General features: G+C 44.1%; 1 protein-coding gene across 1 annotated transcript in view; it reads left to right on the plus strand.

Annotated features, from left to right (window-relative positions):
- LAMA3 (laminin subunit alpha 3) overlaps nucleotides 1–21,393 on the plus strand; it is a 270,464-nt gene that overhangs the window by 100,049 nt on the left and 149,022 nt on the right. Inside the window, exons 9-13 of the mRNA XM_056138444.1 lie at nucleotides 1,477–1,567; nucleotides 4,350–4,481; nucleotides 5,542–5,604; nucleotides 13,378–13,512; nucleotides 19,435–19,572. Coding sequence (XP_055994419.1) covers nucleotides 1,477–1,567; nucleotides 4,350–4,481; nucleotides 5,542–5,604; nucleotides 13,378–13,512; nucleotides 19,435–19,572 — 559 coding nt within the window. The remainder of the gene's footprint in view (nucleotides 1–1,476; nucleotides 1,568–4,349; nucleotides 4,482–5,541; nucleotides 5,605–13,377; nucleotides 13,513–19,434; nucleotides 19,573–21,393) is intronic.

Raw genomic sequence — 21,393 nt, forward strand, 5'->3', positions numbered from 1 at the left:
TCTCTAGTGCCACATTTAAGTCAGTATCTTGGATAAATAGTGAAAATGCAAGATCAAGATCAACCTTTGTTTTGTTGCTAGTTGTGGGGGCCACACCAACATTGAAAGTTAGGGGTAAGATGTCAAGGGCCATATCTGGTGTGCCCAGGGCTCATTGGATGCAAAAATCAAATCCAAGGCCTTTCACATGTAAAGTATGTAGTCTGCTACTTGATTCACACTGCTGTCCCCAATGTTTAATATCTAACCCCCAGTCTCCACCCCAAGCAGAGCTTAGGGCCAAGGGGGGGCCTCTCTTGTGTTATTCAGCCCACTGTGCCAGTTGGTTTAATGCCGGGGCCTGGAATGTGGTGTTGTTCAGCCCTGGCATGCGGAGGGCCACAGGAGTCACACCTGACAGTACTTGAAATCCTTATGGTTCCAGACGTCAGACTTGGGTCCTTGCTCATGCAATTCAGGTGCCCATAACTCTGATCTATAGCTCTAGCTCCTGAATGCTTAATATTTTCAATAACTGAATTTGTGTGTGACAGAATTATTTCCATGATGAATATCAGAATATAAGAAAAACTTTGGTACATTTACACAATGGAATGCTATGCAGCTGTTAGGAAAGATGAAGTCATGAAATTTGCTTATAAGTGGATGGTCATGGAGAGTATCATCCTAAATGAAATGAGTCAGAGAGAGGGACAGACATAGAATGATGCACTCATTTGTGGAATATAAAATAACATTCCACATTCCAAAGGGCTGGAGCGATAGCACAGCGGGTAGGGCGTTCGCCTAACAAGCGGCCAACATGGCCGACCCGAGTTCGATTCCTCCGCCCCTCTTGGAGAGCCTGGCAAGCTACCGAGAGTATTCGATATGCCAGACACAATAACAACAAAATCTCCAATGGAGACGTTACTGGGCCCACTCAAGCAAATCGACAATCAACGGGAGGGCCTTTACCTTTACCTTTACCTTAAAATAACATAATATGAGACTAACACCCAAGGACAGTAGAGACAAGGGACAGGAAGATTGCTCCACAGTTGGAAACCTGCCTCATGAGCTGGGGAGAAGGCAGCTGGGGTAGAGAAGGGATCACTAAGTCAATGATGGTTGGAGAATCACTCGGGATGGATAATATGTACTGAAAGTAGATAAAGGACCAAACATGATGGCCTCTCAGTATCTGTATTGCAAACCATAATGCCCAAAAGTAGAGAGAGAGTAAGAGATAAATTGTCTGCCATAGAGGCAGGGGGAAGGGTGGGATGGATGGAGCAGGGGGGAGGGATACTGGGGACATTGGTGGTGGAAAATGTACACTGGTGGAAGGATGGGTGTTCGATCATTGTATGACTGAAACTCAAACATGAAAGCTTTGTAACTGTATCTCACTGTGATTCAATTAAAAAAAAAGCATCTCCAGTGCCCTTCCCCCAAAGCATTTTTTTAAAATTTATTTCTTTTTTATTCTTTCAGCACAATACAGCTGGCATAAACTGTGAGAAATGTGCTAAGGGCTATTATCGCCCATATGGTGTCCCAGTCGATGCCCCCCACGGCTGTATCCGTAAGTTACATCACAACTTGGTGGGTCTCAGATAATGCATACTCCTTTAGGGAGGCTCTCAGGCCAAATTCTGATGGGAAGATAGATCCCTTGTCCTTGCTACAGTTGATTGATTCTACTCTTTACTTGTATAATCTCAGGCAGTTACAATTTCTACAAGGCTCAGATTTCTTCTATATTATAATATGGTCCCCATGATTAACTGAAATTTCATCACAACCACCTAGGAAAATAGTTACTCTTGGACTTGTCATATACTAGACTTGAAATAAATATTATTCATTCTTGGTTGTTTTGACATTTTTTCATGATTGACAATAATTTCAGATGTTATCAGAATTAGCATCAAGATACGATAGTAGTGATTTCATAAAGATTTAATAAAGGTCTTAAATTTAAAATAACTCTGATTTATTAGGCACCACATATAGATTGCTCAAATATTTTCACAAATGTTTCATTTAATTGCTACAACAAACCGAGGACATTTTGATTCTCCTTTTTAGATATGGAGAAGCCAAAGAGTCTGATAAATGAAATATTTTGATCGAGGTAGCAAAAACCACTATTTGATAGGGTACAAGATATGGTTCATTTCTATTTGACTTCACACCACATCTTTCAGACAGAAAAGTAACCTTGCTGTTTCCCTGCAAGATGATTAGTTCCAGATCAGATCATGGACCTTGCTCTCCTGATGTAACTCACAGTTCTTTTAGTGCTCTGCGTGTCACAGTTGGAAAGCAATTCCAGCCCTGCTGTTGGCCTCCGTGCTCACTAATTCCTCACACTTACTTGCCATATAAATTAACACTGAGGGCATCAAAGTCCCTAAAAAGCCTCTGTTAAGTATATTATAAGTTGTTAATATATGTTCCTGCTTCTTCTTCTTTCACATCCTTCCATGAATGATGTCCATCATCTTCTGTGCCCAAAAGAATAGGCAAAGTAGATAGGCCACTTCAACAGAGTCGCACCTGGCTAGGAATCTGAACTCTCCACTTTCCTCGATTCTTGTTACTAATATGATTTCAAATAACTACTAGTGGTGTTGCTTTCAGAATCCACAGGGTTCATAGGTTCTAAACAAATTAAACTGAGAACATCAGGAGAAGCAGGCTGAAGAAATGCTCGAGACTTCTAGCTTCCTTTATCTCCAGAATCTTCAGAAACCATGAATTCAACTGAGCTAGGACAGTATATTCTCTGGCAGGTGAAAAGAAGCGGCCAAGTTCGAGGTCACTAAACTTAAGTATGGCTCTTCAAAATGCAAACCTGACATTTATGTTGATTGCAGGAACTTCAATAAGCTCTGTTACATATATACCTTATTCGAGGTGAGGGTGCAAATCTTACTATGGTGTCCACAGATTACATATCCATGTTTAGGCACCCCACACTTGTGCCCTTTATGACAGCTCTGTCGTGATCATACCTATGTGGAAATTCACAGTTGGCCTGTGCCCAGGAGAGACAGTTCCAGGCAGCTCCAACAGGAGCTACAAGCACCCACTGACTCAGCCCTCCCACAGCAGTTTGTGCAGGCTCTGCTTCTGGCCTGGGGCTTTGGCAGTGCTCAAGGTAATGAGAAGCATTCCTGAGCATTTCTCCCAATGGCTCTGAATTAAAGCTTCACCCTGATGACCCATGAGATTCCATGTGACCCACCTACCAAGGCAAAAATAGAAGACGGACTGTGTGTGCCCTGGCAAGGATGACTGCAGACCTGTGACAAAACAGCCACTAGGAGCATTAGGACATATGTGCCTTATTATTTTTATTTATTTTATTAACTATTAAGACACCTTGATTTATGTCTTTTGTACCTGAGTTTCAGGAGCTCAGTGTTCTAGCATCAATCCCACCACCAATGTAGACTTCCCTCCACCAGTGTCCCCAGCTTCCCTCCTCTCCCCCAGCCTGCCTCCTTTACAGGCACATTTTAAAGTTTGATTGTTGTAGTTTGGATCTTATCTTGCAATATTGTTGTCTCTGTAGTTTATACATATATCTCTATTAAAATACTACATATGTTCACACATATACCTACACTACACCTCTATGCCAGCAATATGCTTGAGATCCCTGGAACCTACCCCTGTTACCTTCCATCCATCTCTTCTTACTCCCTCACCTCAGTTTCTTTTCTTTCCTGTCCTTTTCATTTCTATGATGTAGGGTCAAGGACAAACTGAGTACCCTCCCCCACTCCCCACCTTTGAAACCATGCATTCCCTCCTCCTGTTATTCCATCTACAATAAATTACTGAAGTCACTGAGGTTTTGTCCTTTTCCTGGCTCGCTTCAGTTAACAGGATAATCTCCAGTTCCTCCCAAGTTGCAGTGAATTGCATGATCTCATCCTCCCTGGCAACTGTATACTATTCCATTGTGTACATCTATCTGGAGTGATAGCACAGGGGTAGGGCGTTTGCCTTGCACGAAGCCAGCCTGGCCGAGTCAGGTTTGATTCCTCTGCCCCTCTCGGAGAGCCTGGCAAGCTACTGAGAGTATTCAATATGCCAAACACAGTAACAAGAAGTCTCACAATGGAGATGTTACTGGACCCGCTTGAGCAAATCGATGAACAACATCGATTGGAGGACAGGACAGGACATCTATCATCCAGTCCTCTGTTTGGGCCACCTAGATCAACTCCATATCTTAACTGTTGTGCTGAGTGTTGTCATGTGTATGTGCATGTCCTTTTGAATGAATGTTTTTGTGTTCTGGAGGTAAAATGTGCCTCAGTAAATGCAGCGAAAACTGGCTTTTCTCTCAGCTTGCAGCTGTAACCCTGAGCACGCTGAGGACTGTGAGCAGGGCTCGGGCCGCTGCACCTGCAAGCCAAATTTCAGCGGAGACAACTGTGAGAAGTGTGCTACTGGATACTACCGTTACCCTGCATGCTTGAGTAAGTCCCCTGTGGAGTGACAGGTCTGTCTTCTTGGCACACAGCTGGCCTGAGTGCCTGGAGCCCTGGCAGATAAGGCTGGCATGGGGTGGAGGGGTGGTTCCTAACATACTGAAGTGGGGCCAGGAAGGTTCCTAGTCAGGTGCACCCTATTGAAGATGGCCCTTTCCTCTGCCTACTCTTTTAGGCACAAGAAAGCAATGGAAATAATTTATGGGATTATGTGAAAGAAAGAGAAGACGCAGGGACACATTTTAACATCTTAATGTCCTAGTTTAGAGGATAACTTATATAACCACCTTATTTTTAAAGAAACCAATTTTTAAGCCCAAACCTGGTAACATTAAGTCGGGTTAGTTGATTTAAAATGTGTGATGTGTTTGATTTAAAAAATCTGTAGTTACTATATCAAGACTGGGTAGAAATTACATGTGCCTTTTTAATGGAAAAAAAACAAAAGGAAACCTGAAATAATTTTATGACAAAGTTTTTGGGAAAGAAGCCTGAAAGAAAACAGTTTTAGAAAATGAATCACCTTTACATTAGAAAAAAAACAAACAATCACAGTGTTAAAGAAAATGAGCTCAGACTGATGCTCCAAGCATCAATCTCTGTTAATATAAAAATCAGAGTGTTGTCTCACTCACTAGATAAAGTTTTTCAGATAAAAATCTTGGCCTTTCTTTAAGTCAGTCTCCACATGCTGCTTTCCCCCAGGGACAGCAGGCTTCCTTCTAGTTAGTAGCAATTTAAAGTTTCTGGAGCGATAGCACAGGGGTTAGGACGTTTGCCTTGCACATGACCCACCCAGGCTCTATTCCTCTGTCCCACTCAGAGAGCCCCGCAAGCTACCGAGAGTATTCTGCCCGCACGACAGAGCCTGGCAAGCTAGCCATGGTGTATTCAATATGACAAAAACAGTAACAGCAAGTCTCACAATTCGTTGTGAAATGTTACTGGTGCCCGCTTGAGCAAATCGATGAACAATGGGAGGACAGTGGACAGTGGACTTTATGGTTTCCTTAGGCCCTATTTTGTAATAAACTAGTTTTCTCCCTAGGAATTCCCATCGCATCTATTTCTACTCCAAATCCAGAAGATCCCATAGCTGGAGATATAAAAGGCAAGTATTCTCTCTTTTGGTTTTACTCCAGTATAAATTTATGTTTCGTATTCTTCCCCTGTTTCCTGTGAACATGGCTATGTCCAAGTACAAGTCCTCTTTGGTAGAGAATTTGGGGGGCCTCCTACTTAAGCTCTTCACCCCATGCCGTTCTCTTCTCCAGTTCTTCCTTTCCAGTGGCAGTGACTGATTCAAGACAGTAAACAGAACTGAGATGGATTTATCACTAGCTTGCTCAGACACCTTCAGTGGCTCTCAGTTGCCTAGTGTCATACTTGGGCTCTCCAAAAAGAGACCCTGAGAAAAGAAATTGAGAGCATGCAACATGTTTGGGGAGCGGGGGGTGGTATATGCATTGAGCCAAAGAGAGAGTGTGCATGGTGTGACTATAGAAAGAGGGCAAGAGAGGGGAATGGATGAGCCCTGAGGCCCTCATCAGCCACACCAAAGGCCCAGACTCTTATCCTGGAGAAGCCAGAGTGATGGAGACCTTTGCACAGAGAATGAGATGACATTAGGATCTTTGTGGCCACTATGTTTAAAACCACTTGTTAGGGGAAAAGAAAGGAATCAGAAAGTGATTACAGCAGTGTACAAGGAAGAGACCAGGGTTGCTTTCCTTAGGAAATGTCAGAAGAGACAACAGGAAGTGGACAGACAGATTATAGAACCAGTTGGAAGGTAGAACCAGCAGTACTTAGGGGCAGGGGGAGGGCATTGCTGGACTAGAAGTGGAGAAAGAGGGTGGAGTGACAGCAAGGCTTTCTGAAGGACCAAGCAAGAAAGACCTTGTCATTTATGGAGCAGAGCATGACTGAGAAGGAAGAGATGGTGGCCTGCGTATATTAGTGAGCATTTTTTTCTGATGGTTCATTTGTTTCTTTTTGAAATAAGAATCAAAGTGGTGGCAGAAAGTGACGATAGAGAGGAAGCCTTGGTGTGTGGGAGAGACCACGAGAGTGGCTGGACTTGAGGGCTCGGTTATAAAGCCATCCCTTTTTCTTTTCTGTGCCATGATATATTTATTAGCTTGAACCCTCCCCAGGACGAGGCCAGCAGCTATGTGTCACTTGGGAGTAGTGGTCCTACTAGACTTGATTTCCAACCCCACAGAACCTTCTGTGGTATCCTGCCCATAATAGGCACCAGCAAGTGCTTCCGTAAATGTTTGTTCATTGACAGGAAAGCAAGTCAGTTTTTGAGCCCTGATGACAATACACATGTCTGGTTTTCTTCCACAAGAATGTTTTAGATCTCAAACTTACAGTCTGTTTATAGTCATAGCTTTGTTTTTCAGTTCTCTGTTCTCCAGCAGACTAGTGGTGACTTAAGGAAAAGAAGTCTGATTGAACTTGAAGGAAAATTCAGACATCTGTTACAAAATATTAGGGAAGCCTTAGAACATAGCCTCAAGGAAAAGAACTTTCAATTAGTGGGCTAGATTTATTTGGGAATTTGTATACACAGATAATCCACTTCAATTTGGTCTTCTATTAATGAATTTTCAAAACACACAATGTGGGGCCTAACCCCTGGTAGTGAACATTAAAAACACAAACATCTCTACTGCCAGAAGAGAGACAGCAGTGGATAATACCATATACCCTCTCATGCCTGAGGATTTGGGGGTTGAGGCCACACATAGCAGTTCTCTGTCACCACTTAGGATTTTGATGCTTTAACATTTATTTAGTTCTCTCAGCTTTCATTTTTTTCTACAATATATTTTTTAATCAGAGTCATGCTTTAGGAGCTCTTCCTTTTACAAAATATATTCCTCCATGTATCCAAGATCTTAATCTAGATTTCCAGGTGTGATGCCCAGGCTTGTATTCTGAATGTGTTTTACTGGTGATTTTGATAGATGTCTCACCTTAGGAAACACTTCTCTACCTGTAGAACTTTTTAGCTAGCATTTGCCCTGAAAAGGAATATTAGCAGTTGCCCTGCAAACAGTATCTTTGGCTTTGTGGGCAGAGTTGCCAACAGTATATTTTGCTTATACATATAGCATGTAAGTAGCCAGAGACAATATGTAATAAATGAGCTGTGCTATGTACCAATAAAGCTGTGTTTGTGAAAACAGACATGGATTTGACCCTCAGGCCATAGTTTACAGATGTTGGAGTTGTGTCACGATCTCTGGGTTTGGGAGTCCACACTTAGTCAAGGCGTTGCATTGGGTGATTTTAATGAGTTGCCAAGATCGACCATCACCATGCAAGAAAATCTGCATGCTTGATTCCAAACACTGAAGAGTGAAAGAAAAAAAACAGAACTTTTTTTTATAGATAAGAATGTTTTTTATTCTATTTCAAAACCCTGAATAGTAATAGGATTTTTGAAGTGATCATTTATAGCCACCTAAAGTTTTTGGTGTATTTTTTTATGAAGTAAAAGCATAAATAGATATATCTTCCAGGATTCTCTTCTACAGTGACAACATACTCACATATTCTGGAAGGCATTAGGCTTCTAAACACTTTAATTTCTCTAATTTCAGACTAAGAGCAATGACAAGCAAGTGAACTATTGCCAGATGATTTTAGAAAGCTATTTTAAGAGACTAATAAAATCTTGGGATGAAAAATGATAATGAGATATTACTGCACACCCACAAGAATGGCCCACTTCAAAAATTTCAGAAGTGACTAATGCTTTCAGGGATGTGGGGAAAAGGGAGCCCTATCTACTGTTCATGGGACTTAAATCTGGTTCTGTCTCTATATAAGACAGTATGGAGACGTCTCAAAAAATTAATAACTGAGCAATTCTACTTTTTATTATCCACTGCAATATACCAAGGGTATTTGGGTCAGGTGTTGGTGATTTGGGGTTAGGGATAAGAAGAGACCTAGAGACAATGGCAGAATGATGTTGACATTCTGGTGGCTGGTGTGGTGCAATGACCATGTATTCCTAAAACAGTTACCCACTGTAAATCATGTTGCCTAAAAGAAAAAAAGAAATCTTGGGATTACTAGGCAAAGATCCTGAAGATCTGGATGCCTTAAGGAGACTTGCCAAGTACCATGAGGTGTTGGTTCTCCCAATCATTTGTAAGGAAGACTTGCTATTGACGGTGTGCCTGAGGAGGTCACTGGGGCTGGGGAAAAGCTACATCTAAGAGAGGCTGGGTGACAGCCTGGGGGAATGCGCTCCTGTTCCTCCCCAAGCTAGGCTGTTTACCTGCCTGGCAGAGTGAGGCAGTCACAGTTGCCTCAGGAACTCAGACAGGGCTTGGAGATGGATGAGCAAATTCTGGAATCTTGGTTTAGAGAAAGAATAGAATTCAAGAAACAATGTTTACCAAAGAGATTTGTAGCCATGGATATTTTTACCAAAGAGATTTGTGGTCATGGATATTTAGCATAGTCTTCATTTGTTAAACGTTTATGAAGTTGCCTGTATGTACTGGGCAAGGCCACTACCAGCTGCATTGTCCTTGCTTCTTGGGAGCTCCTGGTCCTGTGGGTAGCACACAGGTGAGCAGTGAATAGTGATGGCAGGAGTTGATGCTATGTCTGGGAAAAAGAAAGCCCTGGGAGCTTGCAGGACTTTCTGACATGCTTTATTTTGCCCCATGCTGAGAGAAGACCTGGGGCAGGAGATGCCAAGGAACCTTGGAGCTGAGTCAGGAGAGCAAAGGATCAGGACTAGACTGAAAGGGGTTGTCAGGTCCAGAGGTGCAGGTTGCAGTGCACAGTTGCACCTCATCTAAGAGGCCACTGTAACCAGGGGTCACCAGGGGGCACATGGCTTACTTGTATATGTGTGATGCCAAGTTTCCAGGCAGTGACAGGAAGGCGGGTTGAGAAAAGGATACTATTTTCTAGGTGTGAGATGCTGTGTGGGTTCTTGGTAGCTGAGAAGCTTTGAGGGTGGGAGGCTCCTCATGTCACACATTGGAGGGACTTTGAAGTGTGTCTTAAAGGCTTTGGGTCACCATTGAGGGTCTTAAATTGGGAAGTGATGTGACTGGCATTTTGGGAAGACCACTCTTGACACCAGAATAAAGAATAAATTGGAAGGGACAAGATGGGAAGCCAACAGCCTTGTAGTGAGATTAAGAATAATCCTGCCCATGAGGCTGAGGCTCTGAAGGGAGATGGGGGGACGCTGGGAGAGAGGAAGATGCAAGGGAGCCCACAGAGAGAAAGTGAGCTGGGCGCGGTATAGGGAGATGAGGGCGAGAAGCAGGGCCACCGAGGCTTCTGGCTCTGCTGCTGTGTGGGAGCTGTTTGTTAGATAAAGACGAGGAACAGTTGGAAAATAAATCTTGTAACTAGAGTGTTTTTCTTCCTAATTTTTATTTTGGCACACTGTGTGATTTATCGATATGGTTTATCGATAGTTTTAGGCACGCAGTGTTCCAGCTCCACATCTACCACCAAGTGTCAGCATCTCTCCACCAATGGCTCAACAAAGGACATTTTAAGTGCACAGGCACTATATGGTTTTAGTTTATAGGATTTTTTAGAGCTCAGCACCAACATAAGGCCCAACTTTGTTACTGAATCCCAACCGTTGGTTTAACACGAAGACCATAACTCACCATTTCCTTCCCATAAAGCCCATGGCATTGTGACCTTGTGTGGTAGCTTGCAAGGGAGGGGCTGGGGGCATGGTCAGAAAAATACTCATGCAAGTCGTGGTTCCATGGCATCTCTTGTGATAAATGTGTCCTCAGACACATACAAGGTCACTGATCAAGATAGACCTATGATCAAGTTAGAGATTATGCAAACTGTAAAGTTATTCTCATTGGTCTGATCTCTTAACTATTGCATTGGAAAAATAGATGTACAATCTTGGTATTAATGTTTTATCTAAAGAGTAAAATAGTAAAGGCCTGTTGTCTCATTCTTCATAAGATTTTGAAAATGTGGAGAAGTGATCAAGTTAGTCAGTCTCTACTCACCACCACAGTGGTTTATAAGGCATTTGTATCAATTCAGTGTGTTTTAAAATAAAAGTCTTTAGAAAACAAACAAAAAAGTAAAATACTAAAGGCTTAAGGAAAATGAGCACAGAGTGGACTTAGGCTAACTTTCCAAATGTTCTACAAAACCCTATTTTAAAAATCTTTGGTGGGGGGAGTGCAGTTAGGGCAGAGAAGGGACCACTATGACAATAATAGTTGGAAATGATCACTCTGGACAAGGAGGTAAAGTGATATGCACGATATATTCTTTTAGTAACAGGACTGCAAACCAAAGTTCCTAGAAGGAGAGAGAGAGAGAGAGAGAGAGAGAGAGAGAGAGAGAGAGAGAGAGAGAGAGAGAAGAAAAGTGTCTGCCATGGAGAGAGGCTGGAAGGCTGGGTCAGGGGGAAGTGGGGTCAAAACTGGGGACATTGGTGCGGGAAACGTACTCTGGTGAAGGGACAGGTATTGGAACATTGACTGAAATTCAGTCACAGTTACATCTCTGTAACTGTGTGATTCAATAAAACTGTATGATTCATGGTGATTCAGTAACAAAAATAAAACATAATCTTTCCAAGGAGCACCTTCCTTCCCTTGTAAAGTAGGTGGATACAACTGAGTCTTTGGGTCTTTCTGGATCTTCCTTCTGGGAACAGATTGTACATTTAGGTGCTAATGCTTTTGCTAGGAATGTAGCTGCTTTACTAACAAATAAAACTGGACTTTGAGGGCTGGAGGAAGCTCAGAGTGCTGAGTGCCTCCTGTGTCTGCAGAGGACCTGGCTTTGGTCCTGGCCCCACTGCTGTCAGGCACTGAATCTTGCTCACTGTTGTCAGTACCCCTATGGGTCCAGAAGTCAGGCAGCCCAAAGAAGTGAGGAGCTGCTGAACAGTCTGACATGCTTTGTTTTTCCCTATTCATCATTGGGGGACTCCTCTTAGAGAGAACAGTGTCAAGGACATGCTGCATCTCCCAAATGAGTGAGCAGTCATATATGATGGCGCCCAAGGACTCCGTCCCTCCTTGAGCCTCAAAGTTGGGCACAAAGGCATGTGAGTTGAATGTACCCCAGGGCACAGAAGATGAGTATAGCCTTGAACACAGAGCTGAGAGTAGCTCCTGAGCACCCAAGTATGCCCCCCAAATGATCAAACTAAAAAGGAAACATGGATGTTTTAAAGATGCAATTATATAAGGACTCCATGGTGAGCTACAACACTCTTCACACCCTTTCCTCTAGGATCTAGCTTTTCTAGGATCATTTTTAGCGGATTATTCATAAGAAGCAATATGAAATAAAGTACTTAGTATGAGCTTTGGGTGCAGGTTTGGGTGGTAATGGGAAAATTAAAAATAATGGTGGTGGGATGGTGTAATGGTGTCAGGATTGGTGTTGGAATATTGAATGTAATAAGTTATTGTGAAAAACTTTTAAAAATTAATAAAAATAAAGATGCAATTTGAATTTATATATGTATATGAATGTAAGACATGTCTAAACATGACTTTTAAAATCAATTTTTAGTATAGATTTAGAATAATAGGGAGAACATGCATGGGTTTTAGAACCTAGGCAGACAGGAGTTCAAATGTGATCAATGTTTTTGAGTACCTTTTTCCTCAGCTGAAAAAATCTTACCCATATTTGTGCATTCATAGTGAAGCCAAACATGAACCCTGTTTTTATATGTACATAAATATGGATGATACTATATATGTATATGTATGTTTGGTTTGTGGACCATATTCCAGGCTGTTCAGGGTTTACTCATGACTCTGCACTTAGGGGTCACTCCTGGAAGGGATCAGGGACCATTTGTGGTGCTGAGGATTGGACCTGAGTGGGCTGCCTGCAAGGCAAGTACCTCCACTATACTGTTTCTCCAGCATTGAGTTTTGTATTACTGAGAATATTTGTTGAGGAGTAAGTGTGATGGCAGTTGGAGGAGCAGGCCCTGAGATAAACGGTTTCAATCTGATGTATTTCACTCAGCCTTGCTAAGATGTTATCTATCATCCAGAACCTAATGGACTAAAGCAATGTGGATTGCTTCTAATCTGTGTTGTTTGTCCAGGTTGGCTTTGGGTGGACTTGCTGGAGGGTTTTCAGGCATAGCTGAGCTTCTCCATGAGCTTTGACCAGCAGTTATCTCCCACACTGGTCTTGGGGGTCCCAGAGGATGAGCATGGAACCCCCAAAGCCTTTTGTGACTTGGCTCAGATATTTCAAAACACATTCCAGTGATCCAAAGGAGTCATAAGGCCGGTGTGTGATTTCATCAATGAAAAGGTGAAAGGCACGCAGCTGAGGCAGAGTCAGGTACAGGGATGGGAGGAGCTGGCTTGTACAGTCAGGGAAGACTTCCCAAGGAGGAGTTAGCTTTGAACTTGTCCTGTGTGCGGGGGAGACCTCGGCCTGGAGAATCAGGGGAAGCACCCCAAAGCCACATCTGATACACTGAAGTCACGCTAGACTCTTTCCTTCTGAAATATGGAAGTTAGAAATAAGCTTAATTTAAGATTATCTTTAGATAACAAATCTAGAAAATTGACGTTTTGCTGAACAAGACCTAAACTGAGGGGAAAATTTTGTTTTCCCAAAGACAGAGAGTCCAAGATTGTAGCTGTTTGACCCAATTGAACCCAGCCTAGATATTTCCTCCTGGCAGCCCCAGCTTTTCTGGAGTATTGGTTTTATTTCTTCTAAGGATGTTGTCTTGTGGGACAGAAAGGCCTGTGAGCCTTAGGTGCCTCGTCACCTGTGTTTTCACAGCAGGTGTGAGGGGGAGGGAGACAGTGACCAGGGGGAGAGGTCAGGACCCGCCTGACTGTTCTGTCCTTCCTAGGCTGTGACTGTGAGCTGGAAGGAGTGCTCCCAGAGATCTGCGATGCCCAAGGAAGATGCCTGTGCCGCCCTGGGGTGGAGGGCCCTCGGTGTGATGCCTGTCGCTTGGGCGCCTATTCCTTCCCCATCTGCCAAGGTAAGTGGGCACAGGCCGTTTGGTGCTTTGTGGAGACTCTTGTCCTGAGTAGCAGCCTGCAGCTGCGGTTCCATGTGTGAGCCTCTGACCTGTGTGCCTATGCTGCATGACTGCTCTTCTCCTGGCCCCATCACCTTCCTCCTCCCTGGTTGAAGGGCAGGAGGCTCTGGAACCTGCTGCCTGAGGGCCGACCCTGGCCCTGAGAGCAGATGGTTACTACCAGAGTTAGTAATCGGCCTGGCAGGACCAGCCTCAGAGAAGAAGAATCCGTGTGTGGTGTGTTGGGAGAGTGAGCAAATGAATGAATGAGTCTCTCGGAGTGCCGTTCCCTTACCTTCTCCACCTAAAGCCGTATTTCCTGCAGGGTGCTGCTTCAGATTTGAGCCACGAGGATGGAGAGAGTTCACTAGGCCCCAACATTTTCTTTGAGATGGTTCTCTCCTCTGACTTTAGACTTTGGGGGACAGCTTTTGGCACCTCTTTAAAATTAGCCTTGAGATAGTAGACATAGGACCAGGAAGATTGCTCCATGGCTTGGAAGCTGGCCTCACATGCTGGGGGTAAAGGCAGATCAAATAGAGAAGGGGACCACCATGTAAAGGAAGCTTGAAGGGCTCACTTAGGATGGGAGATGTGTGCTGAAAGTAGACTATAGACTGAACATGATGACCACTTAATACCTGTATTACAAACCTTAACACCCAAAAGGAGAAAGAGTAAAAGGGAATGTGCCTGCCACAGAGGTGGGGGATGAATGAGGGGGTGGATGGGGTGGTGGTGGTGGGAGGGATACTGGGAACATTGATGGTGGAGAATGAGCACTGGTGGAGGGATGGGTATTTGATCATTGTATTACTGAAATGTAAGCATGAAAGTTTCTAAGTCTGTGGTAATTCATTAAAAAATAAAAATGAATAAATAAATAAAATTAGCCTTGGAAGGGGCAGTGTCCAGGTGAACTGCTGAGGCTTTGACTCACTGGAATATGAATTTGGCCTAGCGTCACTGTCTGAACGAGCATTTTCATTTCTCTTTATTTATTTTTTTAAGATGAAGTTGATTACTTGAGTGTATTTTAGAATCCGGTCAATGTGGCCCCAAATGGTACATTTGGCAGTCTGGTATACTCAGGCCAAAAAAATATTATTATGGATCTGCTCTGTATTGCGTTAAGGATTGGAAAGATCTTGAAAACAACTTTTTTTTTTAAAAAAAAAAACCTTTTACGTTGTTCTTGCCAACTGCAGTCCTGCATTCATGGTTTGTATTAACTTAATTTAATACAGACTTCTCTAAGTTACAATGCCTTATTCTTCTCATTTTAATTTCAACGCACTCAAGTGCCCTGTGGTTCTTTCTTGTAGGTATAAATCAAGTCACAGATGAGAAGCCAGATTGGAGAACTGACCCTTTGTATTGATGACTTGTATTTTTGTTTGGTGTTTGGTTTAGTTTTTTACCTTTCACCACGGGATACATCTACACTTGGTTAAATTGTTCATTTGGGAACTTGCTTTTCTTTCACTCCTCTCCTCTGCCACTTGGTTTTTCTTTTCTTCTCCTCCTACCCTTCATTTCCACCTTCCTCCTAAGTTCTTCTTTTCCTCCTCTTCCTCTTCTCTCCATCTTCTTCCTTTCTATTTATGGTGCATCTTTCTAGTCATTGACTAAGGGTTATGTGGGCAGGAATGTGGACTCAGGTGGTCCTCCTGTGCTCGTGAACAGAAAGCACCTGAGGACAGCTGCCAGCCTCACCCTCCCCAGGCTCCCAACTGTTCCCAGTGGAGTTTGCTGGATCTTTGAGTTGTACTGAAGATCTCTCATGGAAATACTCTATGAGTATGTTTCCAGCAAGAGCTTACCCTTCTACTTGTCATCATAGTGGGTCAAATCAGGCAAACTAGCCAAGAGGAGCAGACAAGTCTAAAGGCTGCTGCAGGGCAAATGTCTGAGATGCTCCCTGCTGAACCTTCTGGGACTTTCCAAGGGGAAACAGCCCCCAAGGCTGGGAATGCCTTGTCACCAAGTTTTGTGAGAATATGCCTTGAACTGGCAATTTATGTTTTGGGGTTGTTTGTGTGATAATTGCCTCTCACTGCCCCAGGGTCTAATGGACAGTTGGAAGGGGGGGCAAGTAGTAGCCTTGGATGCAGCTGGGGGAACTTTCCTTGTGTTTACATAAAGAAGGTAGATTTCCGAAAAAGGGGGGGATAATAATAAAATAATAAAATAAAATTAACATTCAGAATAGAATAAAAAAAGTAATGTGGAGTTCATGCTCAATTCAATCAGCTTAATTAATGGCTGAATAAATAGCAGTACTCCTACATTATTTAAAAAAAAAGAAAAAAGAAAAGAAGGTAGATTTCAGGAAAGTGATTTTTTTTTCCCAAAAAGGGATTGGTAGGCGAATTTGCTTGGGAACCTCTGGTTTAAATACTGAGAGGGTCAGAGAAATTGTGCAGCCAGTAAGATGTTGCCTTGCATTCAGCTGACCTGGGTTTAATGCCCCGAACCCTGTATGTTTTCCCAAGTGCACCAGGAGTGAGCCCTGAGCACAGCCAGGTATGGTCCAAAAACAAACAAACAAACAAACAAACAAGCAAACAAAGAAAAAACCATTCCTCCCACCAAAAGAAGAAGAACAACAACACTGATGTCTTCTTGGAAAAAGACTCAGAATGTTCTTAAATTGATCAGTTTATCCCAAGCCCAGTTTACTAGTTTCCTTGCAGGTAAATAGTATCCATACTCTGGAACTGAATACGGGCTTGGTGGCACTGACTTGGGAAGGTAACTTCTTTTCCAACAGAAAGTAAAGCTCCAAAGCCAGGGTGATACAAACCCCCCTGAAACAATAAGCTTGGCCTGCCTGATTGTTCCCATGTGCGTTGTCCTGTGAGCTTACTGACAGAAAGGTGTGTGGGGCGGGGAGAGGCCTTCTCATGTCCACCCATCTGTAGCAGTAGTGTGGGTTTGCATGAGAGGGTGTCGAGAGTCTATGCAGGGGCTGGAAAGGATTCTCTGGTTTAAATACTGAGAGGGTCAGAGAAATTGTGCAGCCAGTAAGATGCTGCATCTTACCTGTAGAGGATTCTCTCAGATAGATACTGGGCATGTGCCAGGGCCAGGAAGGCAGAGATGAGCACGTGGTACAAGCTACCTTCCTTCTGGGAACTTCCTGTCAACATTTCACTGGTGGGGGAGCAAGTGTTTCAGAGCAAAAACAATGAGGAGTAGATGGGAATGGCTCAAATCCCCAATCCAAAGGACCTGGGCCAGAACAAGGAACAGGATAACAGTATTTGTAGAGTCGAGTGGCATTTCCAAGAGGGAGGAAAGGGCTGCCAATATTGGGGCTCGGGTTTGGGGGTTGGCAACTTTCACTGATCGCTGGATTGAAAATGGCATTGCAGTGCCAGATTGAATAACTAATGTACCATTTTAAAACAAACACTCACTTTAAAAAAGTCTCTGGGTCTTTGTTCTCCTCTCCCCATGTCTCTGGTCACACCCTGGGGCCACAGGGGTCAGTGTTGAGGTCCTTCCTGGGGCTGGCAGAGCTGGCCTTGTCGAGCTCCCACCTCTCTGCATTCACTTTTCCAAGCAGGGAGTAGAAATGGCAGACGAGCTTATGGCGACCAAGATTCTCCAGACAAAGATAGCACCGTGTGTGTGTGTGTGTGTGTGTGTGTGTGTGTGTGTGTGTGTGTATGTATGTGTCTGTGTGTGTGCACGCGCGTGCACATGTGCATGCGTGCACATGTGTGCATGTGTGTGTGTGTTTGTGTGTGTGTTTAGAGAGAGGTTTATTTTAAGGACTTGACTTATGCAGCTGTGGGGATTAATGAGTCTAAAATCTGTAGAGCCAGCTGGCAGACAGAAGGCCCAGGAAGGATTGGTGCTATAGCATGAGTCCAAAATCTATCTGGTGGCAGAATTCTTTCTTCCTCAGGGATTTCAGTCTTTTTTTCAACTGATGGGACGAGGCCCAGGTTCATGGAGGCAACCCCCATCTGATCTACACCAGGTGAACTAGCTAAGATACATCTGTGGAAATACTGGCCCAGGAATATCTAGACAGGTGAGCCCTGGTACCCAACCAAGTTGGCAATTATAATTCTGTAGATCACAGGAACATTTCCCCAGGAATCAGTGTCTTGGTGGGAACTTGATCTCTACAGACAGACCTTGGGGAACACAGGCCCTGAAAGGACATGACTAGACTGGGGAGATAGCTAAAGGGCTGGAGTTGGATCTCCAGCCTGCCTGGCCTCCTGCACTGCTGGGTCCAATTGTTGTCCCATCCAACCTGTCACCTGCAGTGGCTCCTGGGTCCCCTGAGCAATGCTTGGCAGGTTACCCCCTGTCCCTGCCCTCCTGCCCAAAGAAAGGAGATTGACTAGGACAGCAGCAAATCTGCATCCTGCCCTGCTGTCTGCCAAGAGAGATCAGGACCTAATGACAAGAGGCATGAGACATGTGTCTTCATCCCTGGATTTAGTCTCCATGGGAGAAAGGGGGTTGCTTCTTACTAGGGCTGTAATTCTCTAGCCTGTCTTCTGTATGGGATCAGAACAAGTTTTTCATAAGCATCACTAGGTAATGACTAAGCATCATCTAGTCACAGTGCCATCGAACATTCAGTCAAAAGCCGCTAGTTGGATGGGTGAGAAATGGGAGGTTTGGGTAGGTGGCAAACTCCTAAGTCTGCACCTACCTAACTGTCCCTCTCAAAACTAGTCTTGGGCAATTTATAAGTGAGAAAGCTACCTCAGTTCTCTTTCGTTGGAGAGAGTTTATGACTTCAGTCACAACTTGGGTGTATGCTATCATGATCATTTTCACCAAAAGCATAATCAGACAGATTCATCACACATGGATCTGAGCTGAGTCCTGTGAGAAGAAAGAAATGGCTCAGTTTCATTCCTGTTGGTGCTCTGCCTCTGAGGCTTGGTAATGGTGTGTGTGTTTGTGTGTGTGTGTGTGTGTGTGTGTGAGAGAGAGAGAGAGAGAGAGAGAGAGAGAGAGAGAGAAAGAGAAAGAGAGAGAGAGATTCCAAAGGCACCTGGAAATAAATGCCAGAATTGGCATTAAGCTTCATGAGTCCTTTCTTTTCCAAGTCTTTAACTAGTGTGGAATTTTTACAACCTTGCGAACAATTAACTGTTGATAATTGGTTCATTTTACTGGATATAATAAAATGTGAGGGGCTAGAGCAATAGCACAGCGGGTAGGGCATTTGCCTTGCAAGTGGTTGACCCGGGTTCGATTTCCAGTATCCTGTATGGTCCCCTGAGCACCACTAGGGGTGATTCCTAAGTGCAGAGCCAGGAGTAACCCCTGGGCATTGCCGGGTATGACCCAAAAAGCAAAAAAATAAAAAATAAAATAAAATAAAATGTGAAAGCCAGAGGTATTAACCCATTGATTTCCCATAAATGTGGCATGGGATTGTGTACAGAGTACCTCCCCCAAAGTTGGATAATCACAATTATAATGAAACTAATGGTGAATACTTCCTCTGTGTTCATGGCAACCAGGTCAAGGGTGAAAGTGTGATAACATTCAGGAAGCAGATACTATCATTAGCTCCAGTTTCCAGAACAGAAAACAGGCTCAAAGACACAAACAGCTTGCCCATGATTTCATTCAACTAAGTGACAGTGCTGGTACCTGAATCCAGATGTGCCTGCCTTAGACACCAAACCCCTTTTCAATAAGAAAGGCCTAATAAGATATCCTGATCTAATCAGTGATGAAACTGTACTTTCAGGTTCAGCTTCTGTGTTTTTAATTAATTTATTCACCTCTTTCGGAGCTGGGATGGGACAGGGCCTCCCACTTATCTCTCACAGGGCTTCTGCGGTGTGGGAAGCTGCCCCGTCCCTTCGGGCTCTAACCCAGGTTCTTCTCTCCCAGACTGCCAGTGCTCAGCCCTCGGCTCCTACCAGACTCCCTGCGACCCAGTGAGCGGCCAGTGTGCCTGCCTTCCGGGGGTCACGGGGCGACGCTGTGACCGGTGTCTCTCAGGAGCCTTTGACTTCCCTGACTGCCAAGGTAGGCAAGACCTCAGAGTGCTAGGGGCCAGGCACCCATGTGTGTATGTGTGTGTGTGGTGGGGGAGGGGTGGCAGTCACCTATAACACATTTGACCCTCGTTTGCCTGCTAGCTCTCCACTTTAATCCCATGGAAAATGGATCAGACACCCTCCTCCCAAAACACAGAAGGGGGTTTATTCTTTCCCCGCACACCATTAGTCTTTATTTTATTATTTTTTTTCTTTATTGAGTTTCCATGCTTTACAACACTTTTCATGACAGTTTTCGGCCTACATCATTCCAACCCCACCCCATCCCCAGAGTACCACTTCCTTTCACCAATGTCCTAACTGTCTCTTCCATCCACCGCCTATTCAACCCTCCAATGTAGGGATTGGACCAAATCTCCTATTCTGTTGCCTCTAGCCACTCCCTGACCGTGTATCCTTGGATGTCACATATGAGAGAGACCAGCCTTCACTATCCCCTTTTTGGATTTAAACCCTTCTGGGTTTCGGGAGGAGGCTGTCTGATCCATTTTCAATGGATTAAGAATGTATTAAGGTGAATTCTGACTGACTTCACTCAGTATGACCCTCCAGCTCCTTCCATATAGTGACAAATTGCATGATTTCAAAGGATTTCCTCTCATAGAAATTCAGCTCCCCTCTTTTCTATGTGGGGTTCCTGATCCACATGTCTACTTTCTATGAATAGCAGGATGGCAAAGCTGATCCCTTTTAGCTAAACAGTTTGTTTCTTGTCCCCCTGCTTCTCTCTTTGCAGCGTTCTTAGCTCTGATACTGGCTGCACTGTGGCTCCTGCCCCCAGCTGCTCTGGGGACCTTTGCTGGAGTCCTGTGTCCCTCTTGCTGTTGACAATGGCAATTGTGACATGATACACCAGCATAGGAGTGAGGGAAAGGGGGTGAATTAGAAACTATTAGGCTAAGAAAGAAATAAACTGAGGCTTAAATAGTGGTGGAGGCTGTGACTGGAGCTCATCCTTCCACTGACCTGAGTGAGAGGGACAGAGTCATTTTATGACTGAGTCTTAGGATGTCTGAGGAATCACCCTCTGAGCCGTGCATGCATCCTGCAGTCTCCAAGGCAGATTGCCCTGTGGATGCCTTGCAAAGGCCCCTTTCTCTTCACAGAAGAGATGCTTGCAGAATGCTGCCCACGCACAGCATGGCTTTCTCTGCAGGGCCTCTTATTCAGAGTCTCCTGAAGACAAAACCAGGCTTGCTCACCGTGGAAGGAGCCGACAGTTGAAGGGGGCTGCCCCCTTTGGAAAGGTCCGAAGGTCCCTATGAGGCTCTCTGTGTGGGTCAGCTCTGCCTGGGGTGAGGAATGGAAGGAAAGAGTGTGGTTGCACAGGCAGTGAATGGCCACGGCATTTCCCCAGAGCTTGGCGACAATGCTGTCAGCCTAGAGAGGAGCAAAGATGGGCTTTGCCAAACCCAGACCACAGTGAGCTGGAAGGCTGTGTGGACCACTCATGAAGAGAAAGGTGAAGATTCACAGTACAAAGAAAGAGAAAAGAGGGGGCAGGAATCAAGGGGAAAGCTGAAACAAACAAAAAGCAAAAAGTTCAAGGAACAACTTGTAAGAAAACAGGATATTATGTGTATATTTAAGTTCTCCAACAAACCAGGTTTAGGAGAGGCTCAGCTAACCCTCTTCATTTAATGCCATAGAAAAACAATTGAGATTTTGCAAATCTGTTTATTGAAGGCAATGTACTGGGTTTATAATATTATATGGAGTAAGGCGGCAAAGAAAATTAGTCAACTGCAGAAAAACTTTAGTACAGATGAAGTATCAGGGTGCTGTTATG

The sequence above is a fragment of the Sorex fumeus genome, unplaced genomic scaffold, assembly GCF_029834395.1.
Source record: "Sorex fumeus unplaced genomic scaffold, SorFum_2.1 ptg000128l, whole genome shotgun sequence".
Classification (NCBI taxonomy): Eukaryota; Metazoa; Chordata; class Mammalia; order Eulipotyphla; family Soricidae; genus Sorex; species Sorex fumeus.